Raw genomic sequence first — 14,158 nt, forward strand, 5'->3', positions numbered from 1 at the left:
AGCGAAAGTATTCTGTAGATATATATAGGCTCTTTCACGATCAAACCACTGAATCATTTTTTTTATGAAATTTCTCATGAAGCAAGTTCGACTTCCAAAAACATAGGACTATGCTTTTATGTCTAACATGCAACCACCAACTTCTAAAACATGAGCAAAGCCACGGGCGTTAACTAGTACCTAGCTACCTCGAGGGAAATTAGCTGTCAAGCTGGTCTGAATTGACTAATCATTCAGATCAAACTCGAAAGAGTTTACCATTAAACTATGTCAGATTTTTATTTTTTTTTATTTTATGGTATAGGTTGGTAGACGAGCATATGGGCCACGTGATGGTAAGTGGTCACCATAGCCCATAGACAATGACGCTGTAAGAAATATTAACTATTCCTTACATCGTCAATGTGCCACCAACTGGGAACTAAGATGTTATGTCCCTTGTGCCTGTAGTTACACTGGCTCACTCACCCTTCAAACCGGAACACAACAATACTGAGTACTGTTATTTGGCGGTAGAATAACTGATGAGTGGGTGGTACCTACCCAGACGGGCTTGCACAAAGCCCTACCACCAAGATAAAACAATGTACTCACCGCCTGTATATAAGGCTCCAGAGTTTCGCTCGTCTTCACTATCAACTCCTTGGCGAGGGAATATGCGTGCTTGTGCTCTCGCTTGTTAGGTTCCACGAGGTTAACGAGGATGACGTTGAGGAGCTCGTTGGAGACCACGTCCGACTCCGTGATGAGCGGACACAGGACGTCGAGCATGAACGACTTCACTTTCGACGAGTGTTCCGTACTGGGGAAGATATCATGACAACATTCAATAATCAATACGTAATAACAGCTGACGACGTGTTAATTGTAAGATTTATTTATTTTCTAAATTAAATGTAGTTAATCTAATATTAACTATAATACTATTAATAATTGATATTAATAATTATTATTAATTTGTCTTTATAATTCATCTCGTGCTCAGCGGTGAAGGAAAACATCGTGAGAAAACCTGCATGTGACAAATTTCATAGAAATTCTGACACATGTGTATTCCACCAACCCGCATTGGAACAGCCTGGTGGAATATGTTCCAAACCTTCTCCTCAAAGGGAGAGGAGACCTTTAACCCAGCAGTGGGAATTTACAGGCTGTTGTTGTTGTATTAATAGTATTTTAGTGTTATAAAATTATCTTAGTAAATATTGGACAACATCACATACATTACTCTCGATCCCAATGTAAGTAGCTAAAGCACTTGTGTTATGGAAAATCAGAAAAAAGGACGGTACCACAAACACCCAGCTCTTCTCGACTCCGGGAATCGAACCCAGGGCCTCGGAGTAGCGTACCCATGAAAACCGGTGTACACACTACTCGACCACGGAGGTCCTCATAATGAAATATAACCTAAAAATGCATGTTGTGGCCGTCAGTATAAATATATCTTTATGTATAATATGTGTATGTGTAGTGACTGCTGATAGTCCTTAATAAATAAAGTATTTCACACAACCAAAATTTTGGATGTCTTTAAGAATATAAACAAATATGATAAAAATATATACAAATGATATCAATATTAAGAAAAAAGTATTTCTATATTATGCAAACATATTCAGAAGCTACTGTTAGTATTCATAATATTATTATTAACTAATCCGGTTACGGTAAAGGCAGCACCACACCAGGCCTGTACGCATAGCGATATCGCTCCGTGTTTGACCAAATGTTTGGTGCATTCGAAGATTTTACGCCATTGGACAATATGGACAAAATAGTAACATAGTACAATGATAATCGGCAATATGTGTATTTCTTCCTAAAAATGAGTATTCTTGGCCCAACTTTTGCTGATAGCGCCATCGTTGGGAAGCCAAATCTCTGAAGGTTGACATATAAAAGCTCCATAATACTGAATTCTCTTCACGTAATCTAATACATTAGATTACTAAGTATCGTACCAAGAAATTCTCAGAAGCAGTTAAGGTTTTAGACGGTTACGTAGCACTTTTCACAGAAAACAAGTAAATCCTTTGGTTAGGCACATGAACTCTCTCTAATGGCTTTGGATTACCGTTCTATTGGATTACGAAGGAGATCAGAGAGTGCCTCAATACTGCACAGTTGACAAAAATCCCTCAAGATGTTTTATCTTCATGACGAGTTAATATTACAACAACAACAACAACAACCTGTAAATTTCCCACTGCTGGGCTAAGGCCTCCTCTCCCTTTTGAGGAGAAGGTTTTTTGAACATATTCCACCACGCTGTTCCAATGTTTGTGGACATACATGTGGCAGAATTTCTATGAATTTTGACGCATGTTGATCCTTACGATGTTTTCCTTCACCGCCGAGAACGAGACGAATTATAAACACAAATTAATCACATGAATATTCAGTGGCTGCCTGGGTTCGAACTCGCAATCATCGGTAAAGACGCACGCGTTATAACCTCTGGGCCATCTCGCGCAAAACTATGTAATTTATCGATGTTCGATGTGCTCATAAGTTAATATTAGTTAATTTATTATTCATCACAACAGTTTTTACTCACTTGACAATCTTGAACATGAGAGAGAATAACGCGCAGAATATTTCCTGGCAGTCTTCCAGCTCGAAGCACATATTGAACGACTTCACGTACGCCAAGTTCTCGAGCAGGTAGAAATAACGCTTGAAGGCCGGATCCTTTGGATCCCGGAGCCCTTGGAGTTGGTTGATGAGGAACAGGAATATTGTTTTCACCTGAAAATTTATTAATTTCTTGTAAAAGTTTTATACTACGTAAGTAGACTTCTACTTATTAAATATAAAGACGACGTCTCCTCAAAAGGAAAGTTGGCAAGTCTTGCAAACTATTTTAGTGGAAACGTTGCATTAACGTAGCATAAACTGGTTATTCATTTTTCAAGACAGTTAACTGTTCATGCATGAAAATATAAGTTTAGAAATAACAATTTCGAAATTGAAAAACAAATAACACATTAATTAAATTAGAGGAATATCTTCAAACGTAACCTATATATGTGTTATTAAAAGCATGAAAATTCAGCTAATATTTATGTACTTTAAGACTAAAACTAAATCAATAAAAGCCTTTTCTATTACACTTATATTTATATATAGATATATGTATACAACATAGATATCTATATAATGGGAACTAAGATATTCAGTTCCTTGTACTTGTATGTAGATCTTATTGTAAACACTGGGTCACTTATCTTACAAATCGGAAAACAGTAATACTATATATGCTTAGCGATGGAACATTTGTGTGACATGGTACCAACCCAGACGAGTTTGAATGAAGACTTACCACCATGTAAAACCAAGTGCATAGATAGTATGCCAGTGTTTATACATTACCTGTTCTTGGTCCTTGTAAGGAGCTTCCGGTGCGTAAACTCTAAGAACATCTGCGATGCAGCAAGCGATGAGCAGCTGGACATCTCGCGATGGATGCGTTAGGAAAAACTCGTCTGCTAGGTGTAGAGCCAGCGGTATGTACTGCTGGTACATGCCTTCATCCTGACCCAGACCCTGGAGGGTGTGAGCCAGGGCCTGGTGATGAAAAAATATTGATTATAGGCAATGATTACAAAAAATTCATATCGATATCGATTTAATTACCCTTTAGAATGTACATGTTTTAGTAAATATCAATATACAAGAAACATATAAAAAAATACAATTTTTGGCTGTCTATCTCTCTGTTTATCTGTTTGTTCCGACTAATCTCTGGAACGGCTAGATATCTTATGTAATAAGGTTTGTTAAATTCAAACGCGCACACCACAGCCAGTACATAATAACACACATTTATATAATAAGTTGCATTTATAAAAATATGACAATGGACACTACATAATTTCATTTATCTCAAAATAAAATATTTTTAAAAACCGAATGTATACACACAACTCGATGAGTCTATCTAAGAATCATTACTTAACTAAATTAATAATATCGAGATCCTGGCTCGAATTCCGGCTCGAACCAGAAAGTTCCAGTTTTATCTAGAAACTTTCAGTTACAGAGATGGCAAGTTCTTACACTTAGTGTTGGTCCTTCGCCGAATCTCTCACCAGTCGAGCCGTATTCCTTCTAATCAGACCTGGTTCACACAATTTTGTGGCCAAAATTTGTACAATTCATATTGCATTTGGTATAGTCCATCTTTGGACGAAATTCGATTAGAAGGTATTCATTATTAAAACAATAACGTAGAGTTGTGTTTCAAAAAATATATGCTGAGTTCGAAAGCAACAGTGTAATATTTTGATCCCAATACGAAGACAATTAACTATGTTTTGACTATGTGAAGAAAAATACATTTACGGTGAGTTACGTGCTGAATTGATCAGTCAGTCAGTCTCGAATTTGTCCGCCAATTTTGGCTTACTTCGATATCATAAATTTTTGCTTTCATTTTCTCTAAATGTCTAACATATTCCATAAACTGAAAGAACAATACGGACGTCTCTCTTGTTCCAAAATACATAGTTTACAAACTTGCAAATTGGAGTAATGCTTACAAAAGCAAAATAACTTAAAATGTTTAATTAAAACATGTTAAACATCTCGTCCTAATACAGTCATCTCCTTCGGTGATATCCATTTATCTCCTGAATATATGTATTATAACATATATATTATGATTTTATGTTATATATGATTTCATAGGAGGATATTTAAACCATGCCAGGCCGTTATGATTTGTTTTATTACCGTTGCCGTTCATTGACATAAATAAATGAAACGAACGCATGAATTATTTGCTTCATGATCGTAACACGACTATCTACAAAATGCAATATCTCAAAACTTTTTCCGGCAAAAAGTCTTAATAGCAAAAAATGTTTATACAGGAAACCATCCAATCACCAAATCCTAATAGTATCGGTAAAACGTGATATTTTCAGGTGTTTTAGCTATCACGGTAGCATGTGTAAGCGATCCACTGGCGCTCGCCGGAATACGGAGAGGGTACCGCTGGTTTTTTAGTGGGTAAACCCGGAGGACCTTGGTGCACTCGGCGCCAAGGGAACCGGGGAGTAATCCCCCCTCCCCTCAAATTCCCCTCACGTGGGGTAAGCTAATAAAAAAGGTGGTTTATTTAACCTATCGAACTTTCCAGAGTTTACTATTTACATCAGAAAAAATTAAAGTATGATTTTTAAATGCTTAAATATATATATATATATACAAATATGACCTAAAACTAGTTACTGTATAAATCTTGACCGCGTGGAATGAATAAAATAGATTAGGAAAAGTATTTAATTATAACACCTTTTTTTAGTAGGTAGAATTTATTTTATGAGTAATATTTATGGCCATCGGACTAATATCGCCCACAGTGACCACTCTAGGAAGCTTAGTCAACTGTGCTAGAACTATTATATTATGATTACGCCACATCAAAAGCGAAGCCCTCGAGGAATATTGTCCAAAGGCGCATTAATTTTGCAAGACAATATGCCAATTCACAAGAACAAGAGTTATGATAGTTGCTTCATAAATACGAGTGCCCAATGCTTGTTTGATCGCTTTAAACAATACTGCGAGCCAGAATAAGACAGATCAAAAATTATACTTAAAACACATACAACAACAACAACAACAACAACAACCTGTGAATTTCCCACTGCTGGGCTAAAGCCTTTTCTCCCTATGAGGAGATGGTTTGGGACATATTCCAACGCGCTGTTCTAATGCGGATTGGTGGAATACACAGGTGGCAGAATTTCTATGAAATAAGACACATACAGGTTTCCTCACGACGTTTTTCTTCACCGCCGAGCACGAGATGAGGTGCCTTCATGGTTTTAAACCCACAATCTTTGGTTAAGATACACGCATTCTAACCACTGGGCCATCTCGAAAACACATATTTTTAGAAAAATATTTTTTAAAATGATATTTAAGATTCTTCTTTACGAGCTTTTATTGAACTGGCAATGCTTGTGCTGAATTAGTAGGTACCGATTCCTCTTAGCCTACGTAGTTGAAAATTTACGTTTCTTCATATTTGATGACCATACATTGTTATAAGCATGACCAAATTGCTCAGAGGTCAAAGTAACTCCCAATTTTCTATATGAAAAGTTTTTATCCGTTTTAATTCATTCAAATTACATAAACAGACGTAAATGGTCAGTACATAATAATAACATTAATTGTCCCCTCTTTTACATTCACAACCATACGGTAAACAGTATAGAAATTGTTTAAGTCAGACAGCTCGGAGTCCCAATTTTACAAACAAATCGACAGTTTCTCACGCCTTTCGTATATTTTCCTATTCTACAAACGCGAGAATCCATTTACGGATCGGTCAAAATCGGAATATAATATACGAGAGTAGATTTGCCCCTTTGTAGTAACAAAGCTGAGTTTAATTTTGTGAGAACTTAGACTTAGAATTCAAATAGAATTATAAACGTATCATTTCAGTTAGTTGAATTATCCCCAGAACACTAACTACTGCTTGAATGAAACCGTTCAAATGTCTGTTTGAGTCAATTATAACGCTGTTAAAATCAATGTACATCACCACCATACTGTAATCAAATACGCTGCATATCTTTTGTTATAGCTTCATAATGGATTAAGCATTCGAACCGTTTTAATTTGTATTGTAACACTGGCCAGGTCCCTTGTCATCTTTAGCTTCAGGCGCTCAATTGCATTCTTTACGTTGCTGTTATTGTTGACAAATAACATATTTTCCAACTGCATAACATTCAGACTAAAGAACGTTTATATCTACTCGTATATGATTCTACAGATACCATTAATACAATACGCTATTTGACAATGCGAAAAATAAATTCTGAATTATTGTAATCAGTGTATATTATGAGTTTAAAAATGGGTACTTACTAACGAAACTTGAAAATAATACTTAATTTATTCAAAAATCAATAAATAAAAGTGCATATTTTCAAACGTTTGTCATGTGACACAAAATGCTCCTGATTGGCCGGGCTTATGATGAAGTCACTTTCTTGTAAACACTGCTTTTCTACCATATGTACCACAGATTAAAATACAGGAAAGTGATGTCACCGACCCCATTGAAGCGCCATATTGTGCAAGTAGCGTTTTTGCGCGCTATTTAAATATGGATTTTTTAATATGATATATTTTGGCAAATATGTACTAGAAACAAAAAAACAACTTTTACTGGGATCCTTAACATCTACTAAATAATATAAAATGGATTTTAAAAACCAGTCAAATAGCCTATACAATATATGTAGTTTTGATCGATATAGTTAAACAAACTTTTAGGCATATACCAAACTTATGGTCTACAAATATATTATTCACGACCAGGTCCAGGAATATATTATCTGTATATAAATATTAAATGATTTAATTAATTTCCTGGAAACTGACGCCAATCTCGAAAAACGCAAAATTCTTTACATTGCATCTATTCTTTCATCAATTGATTTTTAACATACAAAAAAACTACATCACATACATTACTCTGATCCCAATTTAAGTAGCTAAAGCACTTGTGTTGTGGAAAATCAGGAGTAACGACGGTACCACAAACACCCAGACCCAAGACGACATAGAAAACTAATGATAAACTACATCGACTCGGCCGGGAACCGACCCCTGGACCTCGGAGTGGCGTACCCATGAAAACCGGTGTACACACTACTCGACCGCGAAGGTCGTCAAAATTTACAGTTTTTTATCGATTTATCGTTGTTTCATACAATTATGAGTAAGGGAATAGAGCACCGGTTCTATAAATATCCTATACAGGTGGCTTTTCTTTGAAATTGGTCACCGTGTTCCCGTATATTACAAACTGTATATCTATGCAAACACAGCATCGCAATTTCAATGAAACACTACGTTATCCAAGGGGTTTATCTAGAACGAGTGGACAGAAAAGTAGATTGGTACAAGACGACCTCGCAAACAGATCCAATTATATAAAATTGATATTGTTGTTATATAATATATACATATATATATGTGGATGATAAAAATTGTGTATTTGTCAATTAATTTTAATCCGTATTAAATTTTATCAGAATTGTTCCATTTTTCAGAGAATATCGACTATTAATATTTTGATTTTATCGTTAAAATGTTATTTATAAAAAAAGGCAACCCGGACTTGGTTGGCTTTTTAAAGTCTGATTCGCAGGCTAAGGGTTTCGTACAAACCCATAGGTTTTTCATAGTTCATTTATAACGGGAATCGAGTATTAAAATATATTTTGTGGTGTACCAATTTACGGTTTCCCGATTTCCCATTTACGTGTGCTACATGACATTGCTTCATGCCAAATTTCATGATTCTGGGTCAACGGGACAACCCCTATAGGTTTTTATTGCCTTGTCAAAATGCTATGCGGCATGAAAGGGGCGTACCGTTTCGATTACCATTGCGTTGACTTAAAAGTTTGATTATTTCATTAATACAAGAGATCGATAAGTGTGTATCTATTAATTACAACTTGTAATCGCCACGCGTTCGTGGATGAGAGAGAAAATGGTTTTAATAGGCGAACAGACGGATGTAGTAAAATTCCCGATATTTAAATATAAATGTACAGATGACTATCATTTCGAACATTTATAATGTAAAATGAGATTTTATAAGTCGATTAATTAAAATGTATGTACAAAGTCGGAGTATTGTAATCATTTACGGATTCGTCGTATTTTATCAGTATTATATGAGGAAAAAATTGCACATTTCAGTACAGCTCGTACTCGCATAATTCAAAAATTTTTAATGATAAAAAATATTAAAACAGTTTAATAACATACTGGATATTTTCTGGGTATTTTTTTTTTGTTTCTATAACCCAGGAAGGCATTTTACTTTATTTGTGACTATAGAAGCTGTAAACCTAAATAGTAATATTTGTGTGTATTTTTTTAAGAAATATATCGTAATAAAACTTCGATTTTTGAATCGTAATCGTCGTTATATTTATTATCTGTCCGTTTCGAGGGATGGCAACACTATGATCTTAATATTCGTGATCTATATCATGAAAAAGATTTTCTTGTTCCAGTCACAAAGCCTAATTAAAAGGCGATTACTTAATTACAGTTTATCAGATCGAAGTATATTGTAACAACTTCACTTATTAAACACATAGTAGCGTTCAAACGAACTAGTAGTTTCAGGAAAATCGATTCACCATTCAAACTCTATACAAATAAATGTGTATTATAATAAACGAAAAGTAATACGTTACTTCAGCTCGATTTATCTGTATCCAAATAAATTGCACATTCAATCATTTCCCGTCAATTCTTAAAATATATATCGATTGAAATCAACACTATAAATAATAAATTATTTGCATTTCATACAAAAGTATTGTGAATAATAATGCTGGCTGGTTTTATGAATAGCTTTCACAATTCATTCATTATTTAAAAATAAAAAATAAAAGAAATAACGCAGTTGTAAATCATTCGAAATTAAGCTACGGTTAGACCTGAGGAAACCTGTAATAGTCGCATGAAAATCTAGCACAAAGCTTTAACTTAATTCTAGTAACAATTCTACCACGGAACAGAAACTTTAAAAGGTAATTTAGAACAGTTCACTAGGTCAATACAATTTAGTTCATTAATAATTAAAAAAAAAAAGAAAAAAACATTTCTTATCTCACTCGTGTATTTTTGACAACTAACTTACGATGATACGCCATTTTGGGAAATGAATCCTATAAATTTCATAATCATCATACTCAATGTCAATATTATATTTTGACATTTGACGGTCGACTGAGGTGAGTTTCGACTTTCCTCTTACAGAATGCTACAGACAAGGCATTTCAATTGCTATTGCACTTTTAAGAAATAAATAATAAATGAATTAGCATTTTAAAAACACAGAGAACGAAAGGATAATCTTTATATAAACTATAAATCTTTAGGGAGCGATTACTTACGAAGGTGGCGTCTTGCTTTTTTAACTTTTTTTTGACTGTGACTTTAATTATTGCGTAAAGGGATAAATTACTATTCCTCTTTATATGTGTTAAACGGTCATAATTAAGGTCGTAAGACTTAATTTCAATCCAAAAACGGATAGCAATCTTACTTGGGCTTAGGTTTAGTACATATGCGCCTGGATGTAGCAATACTTAGTATTATAATGTTCCGTATTCAAAGGGTGAGTCTGTGTATCTACATGCACAGAACATTTTAGTTCCCAAGATTGATAATTATTTTTAAAGAACTAATAACTACAGGCATGTCACCAACACATGGTCCATTTAACGCTATACTAAAAAAAGTAGACGTTTATATATGCCATAATGGCGAGGGTTATGAATTTGCACTATATATAAACACCACTGTCAGTCCGTACTATCATAACAAATTAATTGTGAAGCAAACTTTTATTTGAGTTAAGATACATTGTGACGTAATCAATTAAATTCTTTTTTTGTTTTTCTTTCACTTTCCCGCCAAGTTAAAGAAATAATTTGATAATGAGATCACGTTACGAGTATCAACATACCGATCATGGGATATACGAGCATGATAAATACTAACATACATAGCAGTGTTTTTTGCTAGTGAAATAAAGCGATTAGTGGGACGTACATAGAGCACACAAAGCCGTACCATTAATAATGCCAGTAACAAGCACAGTTGTCTTGAATAACTTTCGCAAACATATCCATATAACAAAGGTTCAGCAACAAAAACCTGATGCATATACATTATTAAATACCGGAGGCTGCGCTTACATTAGTCTCGTCGAGATAAACTCTCTAGAGATTCTAAGTTTTCAAACATTTTATTTATATAATAAATGCAAAATTGTTTGTCTATTTGCTTGTTTGTTTCAGCTTCTCTTAACTTGGTCAAAATTGGCTGAAGTTTTACCTTGAATCCAAATGTTTGGACACTAACAAATAATTTGTTACAAAACATACATTATATAATCACTGTTGGAACGAATTTCTTTTACTCCGCTTACACGAGAGTGAACTGACAGGAATTGTCAGGAAAGGAAAAAGCGTTATTTTCACAATACAAATACAATCTATACCTCTCTTTTCTTGCTCTCTGTTATATATAACATTGTTTTAAATCCTTAAACGTTGTTGATTTATTTAATTATATTATAGCTGTTTCATTATATATATCGAAAGCGAACGGTTTTTATTTAATGAAAAAAAAATGTATCTTTATTTTTTTTACTAGCAGAACCTTCGGCTTCACCCGCTAGAAACTTATCAAACATCAAACATAACTTATAGAATAAAATTCGTCTCCCCCATGCTACCCTCTCGAGGGGTGAATTATAAAAAGCTCATGTCCTTCCCCAGAACTCAAATTATCTCCACACTAAATATCATCGAAATCGATTCAGTGGTTTGGCGCTATGACGTAACAGACTGTAACTTTCTCATTTATTAATATTAATACAGATAGTGAACATCACACACATACACGTTTGAACATATTTCATTTTATAATTTCGATTACTTTCATTTAAAATAATTGTAAATAAGTTAAATAGTCTAAATGTTTTGTTTGTTTATGTTTAACCAAAAGTCAGGGGCCATCTGAAAATCAGTGCTGTGCATTATCACAGCTTATACTGAGATGAACCCCTTGCTACCTACACTGTATTCTTTAAATTTAATTATTTTCTTCTGTATAATTTATATAATGAATGTGTGTAGCAAAATAAATTGTTTAAATGGTTTAAATATGAATACTGATGATGAATAATGAAATGCTGAGTTTCATAAACAAAAATATAATATCAATAGCATATATCTCTGCGGTTTATAACGCCGGATAAAGCCACCGCGGTTTCATCTCAGAATAATGAAAAGTCACGTGACATTAACACAGTGGCAAGCAAGAAAAAATACCACGTCAAAATAAAGTGTCAAAAATTGTAAAAAAACATGGCAAAAAGAGAATATCGGGTATAAGTTTAAAATAAGATCGAATTCATAATTGTTTTCAACATTCCTCATAATACTACGAACAATATTCTCTGTACTCAAAACTTCAATATATAATCGTAAATTGCCTTATAAGTACCTAGTAGTTTAATATTTTTTATTTCATTTTACTTAGGAGAACTATAAAAAATATTTTGAATACGTAATTATTTTATTTACTATAGTGAATATTATTTTGTTTTAAAACAGTGTTATGTTTGAAGTCGGTTTTTCTTTTTGTTGACATTTTTATTTATCATTCTAATCAGTAATGAGCCTTTATCCCAAGACCTAGAATAAGACTGTTTACAGAGGGTCAGTTAAACGTGTAAGCTATTACAGCTATTTCGAGCTGTAACCGCCACGTCGACCATCACATACACGTACCATTACACGTAAGTCTCGGTCGAAGCAAGCGGTTTCTCGGTAACGCATCGCTGACGATCAGTCTGAATACTGTCAACGCATTTAACACTCTAGAATCTAGATCACTATCATATGGTCCATGGAGCAAGACGGTAGGAAGACGACGAATACGCTTACTAAACGGGAAGATTCGCCCTGACTTACACAAGTAATTACTAGACTTGGTTGTTTGTGGAGGACTGGGATACCACATGACATTAGCTGGTAGTGTGACAAGAGTACTCGCTGCGAGTAGTTGTGACAACGCTACTTGGAACGGAATCGCCGTTGAGGAACATAGTATTCTTCTGACAAAACATCAGGAAAAGAGTAAAAGAGTGAAACATGATAACCAAAAATTTCGACCAAGGCAACAAAGGTGTCATACCAGGACTTAAAAGACGATACAATATCCTAGGCCTAACGTTGGTTGTTTCAGATGGTCCAATGACAGAAGCAAACCAGTGTAGATACTACCTGACGTCCGCATTGACGAAGGTAGCAGAGGAAAAGCGGCTATAGAAGTGACAAAGACTCCACGGCCTCTCCAATCCATATCGAGGACTGCCAAGGCAGGTGTTTTTGTAGGTAATAATCCCACATACACGGAGCGACTTCATATAGTATGCTCATTGTAATGTATTATAATAATTGTACGTATCAATCTACATTTAAATACATATGATACTTAAACAGCTGATGTTTCTCTAGAAAAATTATAGTACTTAAGGATTAACACCGAAGCAAAAAGGCAATACACCAATATATAGGCTAGGTTCGGTTTTATTATATACGAGTAGTTGCCTGCGTCTTTGCTCGCGTTATTGGTTGTCATGTGTCAAGCAAAAAAGTAGCCTATGTAAATCGAGGTGTCAAATTGATGAATATATTAGGTCTTATGATACTACATTATTACGTTTGGGTAAAGATCATATTCACATTAGAAATAAATATTGATAATTTGGGATAGTATACTTAATTTGTATGTGATCGGTTTTAAGAATTATGCCGATGCTACATCTAAGTTATGTCGTACTATAATATGCCTAATGAAATATTATAACAGACGCTAGACTTTTTTTTAGACGATTTAAGGAGACCATCGAGTGACAATAAAAGCACGACAATAACTTTTTTTTTCACAGACGAACATTCACGAAAATTACCGAATGACTTTTACTTAGCAAATATTTGAAACTTTCGTTACGTATCCGCATTTTGTTTGCTTTCACAAAATAATCCGACCCAAATATTTCACCTCTTTGAAGTAATGTTGGCAGCCCTGTGAAGGTCGTCTGGGGTCGTCCGATAGAATACTTCAAAGGCCCAATGTATTAAGGCATTAATATTTTATTTATTGATTTGATATAACTTCATATTTATATTTTTCATTTACATAAAATAAACATGACAAGAAAACTACGACAATACTGATCCAGTACAGTATGTTATAAAATATATATTAAATACACACACTACACTCCACTTAAATTAATAAACTTATAAGAAAAAAAACATAATCAATCTTTACGAAACAACTCTAAACACTGCTAATAGGTACTTCGTTGATTTCATTAAAAGTTTCTTAAAAACTTGGGATTTATTGTACTTATAACAATGCATAATATCATAATAATATCTTCTATAATAATAAATAATGCGCTATTTTCTCATAACTGGAAAAACTTACTAAACCCCTGCACATAAAACGTATAGCTGAAGATGCAGCGCGTTTCGGAGAAGATTTAGTATATCTGTGCTAATATTATATCAAT

The 14,158-nt window shown here is 34.1% G+C and overlaps 1 protein-coding gene across 2 annotated transcripts in view; it reads right to left on the reverse strand.

Annotated features, from left to right (window-relative positions):
- The window catches only part of LOC124539960 (sister chromatid cohesion protein PDS5 homolog B), a 40,759-nt gene that overhangs the window by 19,276 nt on the left and 7,325 nt on the right, over positions 1 to 14,158 (reverse strand). For both annotated transcript variants that reach the window (XM_047117335.1, XM_047117334.1), the window contains exons 3-5: positions 3,376 to 3,570; positions 2,561 to 2,751; positions 595 to 802 (exon numbers count right to left, since the gene is read on the reverse strand). In XM_047117335.1, the coding sequence (XP_046973291.1) occupies positions 595 to 802; positions 2,561 to 2,751; positions 3,376 to 3,570 (594 nt within the window). The remainder of the gene's footprint in view (positions 1 to 594; positions 803 to 2,560; positions 2,752 to 3,375; positions 3,571 to 14,158) is intronic.

This window comes from Vanessa cardui, chromosome 24, assembly GCF_905220365.1.
Source record: "Vanessa cardui chromosome 24, ilVanCard2.1, whole genome shotgun sequence".
In the NCBI taxonomy this organism is placed as follows: domain Eukaryota; kingdom Metazoa; phylum Arthropoda; class Insecta; order Lepidoptera; family Nymphalidae; genus Vanessa; species Vanessa cardui.